This window comes from Engraulis encrasicolus, chromosome 8 (assembly GCF_034702125.1).
Source record: "Engraulis encrasicolus isolate BLACKSEA-1 chromosome 8, IST_EnEncr_1.0, whole genome shotgun sequence".
Lineage (NCBI taxonomy): Eukaryota > Metazoa > Chordata > Actinopteri > Clupeiformes > Engraulidae > Engraulis > Engraulis encrasicolus.
The window spans coordinates 22,170,753-22,176,752 of record NC_085864.1 but is presented as its reverse complement, the minus strand read 5'-3'; the positions used below and the strand labels follow the sequence as shown (position 1 = coordinate 22,176,752).

Below are 6,000 nucleotides of genomic sequence, written 5' to 3'. Positions count from 1 at the left end.
ACACAGAGAAACACAGGAAAATATCAGTCTCCAACATCCATTTCTCCGAGGTCTGGCCAGCTTAAGTTCAGTACAGCCCCCTCTACCCCTGGGACAGTCATCATCATAGGGTAAGAGTGCGTCCCCCCTCTCCCCCTCCCATCCCCTCCGAGTCTCCTGTTCCCAGACACCCATAAGCTATCCGCTGTGGTGGCTTGGTGGCAGGCGGCTGAATCATGTTCCAAGCATTCGACCCCATTGCGTCACACGCGAGACAGTCAGGAACAGCTGCTGTGTGCTCTGCACCTCAGCTTAGTTGCCTCGCAGCACCTGCGATGCGCCGCGCTACGCCACTCGCAGGCAGCTAACATTAGCGACACCCAGAGCGACGGCTCGTCTGAGTTTCCACACCATTCCTCTCTCACCTCCTTCCTTCCCCCCCTTTCTCTCCTTTAATCTCTCCACGACAAGACAGTCAAGCCAGGAGGCTGTCCAGGCCTGCAGTCGTTGGAATTATAGCCCTGAGATGTCACAGTTTTCCTATTTGGCTTCCCCGCTCGCTCCTTCGTTCCCTCACTATGCCAGGCCAGGGACTGGCCATTCAGAGTCATTGGGTTTACAGTAGTTCCCCCACACTTAACAACCCCCCACCCAACCAGGGCTGGACTGGTAATCTGGCAATACAGGGCATTTTCCTGGTGGGTTGACAGTCCTTAGGGGCTGATGCTGTTGCTTTTTGTCTATTTGTTTTTTTCCTTAGAGACCAGCCCTCATTTTTTGAAGGGGTGTCCCATTGGTCTATCTTAAACAGACAGAGTGGAGTCTGAGCAACTAAATAGCAATATGGTAGAAAGGCAGGGGGTGTGTGAAGGGCTGGGCTATGACAAAAATGCCTGGGGTGGTTTTCTATCCCAGACCATCCCTGCCCCCACCCCCATCAAAATGCTGTACTGTAGTTGACTGTACTGCCATGTCTGACTGATGTGTTTCTTATATGTCGCCTCAGGAGGAATTGGTTTCCTCGGCAGAGGCCTCACTCAGCGAAGCTGTTTTGTGATGCGTCATAGTCATACACCATATATAGAGTGATTGCATTAAAAAAAACAACAAAGATGGCAAGGAATTTCTTTTCTGTAACAAAGTGCATTAACTTCAGATGGCAGTGGAAAAGAAGTAGATTTGTTAATGTCCACTGTGTTGTGTGTGTTGTCCTTTTCTCTGTGTGAAAGTCTTGAAGCTTGATTTTTGTTGTGAGACATCTAATTATTTTTGTCCTATTCATGTCCTGTGTAGCAAGAATGCGGAGACGTACTGTATGTGATGCTTTTGGTGCCCCAGACTCCTTGTGCCGATGCCTGTGATGATCTGTACTGTATTTATACCCGCTTGCACATGTTTTAGAAGTACCTGCTTGGAGATGCCTTTTGTCCTGAAGTTGTGCTAGAGGTCTTGATAGGATTTTGGTCTGCTGGAATTAGTCTGTTGTTGCTTGTCCGATTTTCTGATTTTTCTCTTGTGTGAACAACTTGTGGTCCTCTTCTTCAGCTATTAGATTATAAACTAGTTGCAGGCAGTTTCTACTCAACATGCATTGTGACATTTAGAGAAACGCTAAGTAGTTTTTTCTCTCTCACGCCATCTTATAGCTTGGAACTGAAATAGTGGGTCGGCAGATTTGACACTGACCAAGGAAACTTCAATTCAGAAATGTCTTTTACTCTGTTACAGTGACACATGTCTCGTTTATATGGGGCATTTAACTCCAAATTAATTCCGAATAGAACTTAATTCCACTTTGAAAAATCATACACTTCACAATTCTGAATTAAAGTTATTCTCTTAGTTCTCTAAAAACTCCTAGTGTTGCTTTTATGCTTGAAGAGCTAGATAACATTGCCATACATTTAGCTTGATGTAACTGTGTCGATGTCGATGTCGATGTCATGCGTGTTCCACATAGCTGATGTGTCGATCACCTTGTCGTCAGTGGACTGCAGACTGTAACAGTAGCTTTGTGTCTGACTTAAGACTCCTGTATGTGTTCTGAAATGGCTACATGAATGTTGGATTGTCAATGTCAACGATGGGTGTACTACTGTACATTTTCATGTTCAAGTTCAACATTTTATTTTGTCACATGACTGCTTGAATAGTATGTGGACAATTGGACGAGTAATGTATGTTGCGACACTTAGGCCTACGTCTGTGTTACAAAAACACACATACTACTAGCCATTATTCATCATCGAAAAAAATCCCCATTTATTGTAAACATTTGAGGGCTTTTCTCTCATTTCCATTAGCAGTGCACGCCCTGCCCACATCATACATTTATTTTACTTTTACATTTAATTTTTCTATTCTTCTCATTTTTGCTAATGAACTTTGTCTGGTCATCCTTCATACTTCAGGTTTTTCCGTCTGTCGTGAACTTCGTGTCGTGTTTCGTCCGACTACCAAGTGCATGACCCACTGTGCGTGGTGTAGACCTATTGCCCCTGAGCCAATATTACAGCCTCTTTTGTCTTCCCCATACCAGGAGGAAGAGGAAGAGGAAGAAGAGGAGGCCTAGAGAACCAGATCGGGAGTGGAGAAGGAGTCGTGGTTTTGTCGCCAAGGTAAATAATAATAATAATAATAATAATTGTATTTGTATAGCACTGTGTCATACAAGGCGTGTAACTCAAAGTGCTTAACAAATGGGAAAAAAAACATTGTTAGAGATGGATTTAAAAGGAGAGGTATAGAGGAGAGGCAGAAATAGCAGGAAGGCAGAGGAAGAAGAGATAGACAGAGATTGTAGAGTCATAAGGTCAACGTAGGTTAGGACCAGGATTCTTAGATGCGTGAGGTCCATAGTGGCTGGGCCTATCATAAGTCATAGATAGTCACACAGAGATTGGGCGCTCAGGTGCGGCCCCTGGTGGCATCAGGGGTGAGGAAAAACTCCCTTTCGCTTGATTCATAGTTTGTAAGGGGGAAAAAAAAGCTCAGTGAGCAGGGCTGTAGTGGTCAAATTAGAGGTGGGTAAACTATGAATTTTTTGATCAGACAGACCGTGACGCGACGCAACGTGACAACCTGGCCATATTCCATGACGTTATCAGTTAAAGTCATATTAGATCAATTAAATTTCAAATTTCAACAGTAAAGAAAAGTATGTGTAGAGTAAGAACTATCTAGGCTACAGTAGATATGGTGTGTGTGTGTGTGTGTGTGTGTGTGTGTGTGTGTGTGTGTGTGTGTGTGTGTGTGTGTGTGTGTGTGTGTGTGTGTGTGTGTGTGTGTGTGTGTGTGTGTGTGTGTGTGTGTGTGTGTGTCTCCTCTCGCACTACCTGTTTCTGCATCTCCTATTTCATCTTTCTCTGTTTCCTCATTCTCTGTTGGTCCTCTTTCCTTTCCTCCTCTTTCCTCTTCTATCTCTATCTGATCTCCTGGTGTTTCTCCTGTCCCTGTGACCTCTGCCTCATTGCCTGTACCATCACTGCCTGAAAAAAGTAGTTGTGGGGCTGAGAACACCAGTTAAGCACCCTGCCAATTACACTGACAACATAAGTTAAAGGATCACCCATGTAGGCTATAACTACCTATGTCAGCATAAATAGCCTATACAGCATGTTTTTTGTTATATTGTTTTATATTTAGAAAATATAAGATTGCTATTTTTGATTTACATGTGCCAATTCAAAAAAAAATCATATAGGCCTATAAGCCATCACATAAATCATATTTTTGCAGTATTTAGAATGACAATTGACCTTTTATTTGATTTGCTATTCTCATTTCACCTTGAAGCACGAGAACGTCTCGTGCTGTAAAATTATTGTTATGAAATTACACTGGTGGCATTGCTAGCTTTCGTGATAGAATGACTAGCGGTGGGTGACGAGTGCAATACAAGGATAGCATGACTACGCATTAGCTAATCTGAAAGCGCGTTCTGTCATTGCCATAATTCGTCAAGTCAAACTTATTTATGAATCACATTTAACGACTCATGTAAATTGATCTCTGTCAGTCTTACTTTGTACGTGAGGGTTTTTGCTGGCATCTGCGGAAGTGGAAGCACTGGATGGTCTCTTCAAATATCTCCTAAATAATATCCATGATGACTAACTTTGAACAGGTAGGCAGGCAGGCAGGCAACTACACAACGTGTATGTGTTTACATATTCCCTGGATCCTGATTGGTGTCGCCGCCGCAGCCGAAAAGCACTGATTGGAAGGTCACATACCCGAATACAGAGCAGATGAAAATGATTCCTACTAAAGCGTTCAGTATGTTCAACAATATTTTTTAAATGACACCAAATTTATTTTGGATTATTCCAACGGCAGATCACAAGGCGCAGGAAACTTTGACGTGCGTAATTGCCATTAAGAGCTGCGTAAACGCTATTAAGAGGTGGGTAAACGCTATTTAGAGGTGGGTAAACGCTATTTCCTAAATTCCAGAGGTGCGTAAACGGTGTTTACGTGCGTTTACCCTCCACTACAGCCCTGTCAGTGAGGTCTGAGAAAAAAAACCCTATAGTCAGGAAGAAACCTCAGGCAGAGACCAGCGGCCACCTAGGGGAGCCCCCTGCCAGGGCTGGTTGCGAGTAGTAAGGGCGCTGCGGCAGCTGGGACACTATGACGCCTTGGCAGCTAGGAGTTGGCAAGGATGAAGAGGTGGGTCTTCAGCTGCTTCTTGAAGGAGTCGACGGAGGTGGCTGATCAGATCTCGATGGGGAGGGCGTTCCATCTCTTGGGCGCATAGCAGGCAAACGCGGCGTCGCCGATCTTCTTTTGCGGGGGGTGGGGGTCCTTAGCAGCTTGGCATCAGTGGACCTGAGAGCTCGAGCAGGGGCATAAAAAGAGAGCATGTCAGAGATATAACTAGGGGCAAGTCCATTTAATGCTTTAAATACTGTGAGCAGAATCTTAAAGTCGATTCTGTATGAGACAGGTAACCAGTGCAGGTCTGCCAAGACAGGAGAGATGTGCTCTCTCATTCTGGTTCTTGTTAGGATTCTTGCCGCAGAATTTTGAATGAGTTGCAATTTGTCAATTATTTTTTTTGGGAGACCAGAGAAGAGAGCATTGCAGTAGTCTAGCCTACTGGTGACAAAGGCATGAATAAGTTTCTCAGCGTCTTGTCGGGGGGCCAAGCCGCGCACTTTGTTGACATTTCTAAGATGGAAAAAAGCAGATTTTGTTATCTTGTTGATGTGAGGCTCAAAGCTCAAATCCGAGTCTATGACCACACCTAGGCTAGTAACCTTACCTTTAATGTGCATGCTTAGGTCACCTAGGCTTGAGTGGAGTTTTGCACGTTTTTTCTTAGGCCCAATGAGCAACACTTCAGTTTTATCCTCATTTAATTTTAGGAAGTTACTGTTCATCCAATCTGTGATGGCAGACATGCATTTAGTCAAGGCATGAATGGCAGTGGTGTGGCTAGGCTCGACAGAGATATATAGTTGAGTGTCATCGGCATAGCTATGAAAATCAACATTGTGCTCTCTGATGATGGAGCCCAGGGGCAACATATAGAGAGAGAAGAGGAGAGGGCCCAAGCAACTACCCTGAGCAACTCCAAAAGGCACATCATACTTGTTGGAGACGTATTCTCCGATGGTGACAAAAAACTGCCTTCCTGTAATATATGTTTTGAACCACTCTAAGACGTGGCCGGACAGTCCTACCCAAGATTCAAGGATTAGATTCAAAATTAGTATGTTGTGGTCTATCGTGTCAAAGGCGGCACTGAGGTCGAGGAGGATAAGTGCTGAAACTTTGTTAGCGGCAGTGCTGAGCCTAAGATCACTTATTATTTTGGTTAGTGCAAATAGCTTTGCTTAACATCTTCTCTGTTGTTGTTGTTGTTGTTGTTGTTGTTGTTGTAAAGACTGCCATTCAGGTTGTGTGTGCATGTGTCCCAGTCATCATATCCTAATTGGTATTCATGTTCATGTGTTAGTTAAGTATCTAGTAGTAGTAATACTTTTTTGGACCATCACTGTGGGGGTGAATAAGACG

General features: G+C 44.1%; 1 protein-coding gene across 10 annotated transcripts in view; it reads left to right on the top strand.

Moving 5' to 3' along the window:
- LOC134454280 (adapter SH3BGRL-like) overlaps positions 1-6,000 on the top strand; it is a 34,763-nt gene that overhangs the window by 24,886 nt on the left and 3,877 nt on the right. For all 10 annotated transcript variants that reach the window (XM_063205196.1, XM_063205200.1, XM_063205198.1 and 7 more), the window contains one exon: positions 2,519-2,597. In XM_063205196.1, the coding sequence (XP_063061266.1) occupies positions 2,519-2,551 (33 nt within the window). In that variant the 3' untranslated portion in view covers positions 2,552-2,597. The remainder of the gene's footprint in view (positions 1-2,518; positions 2,598-6,000) is intronic.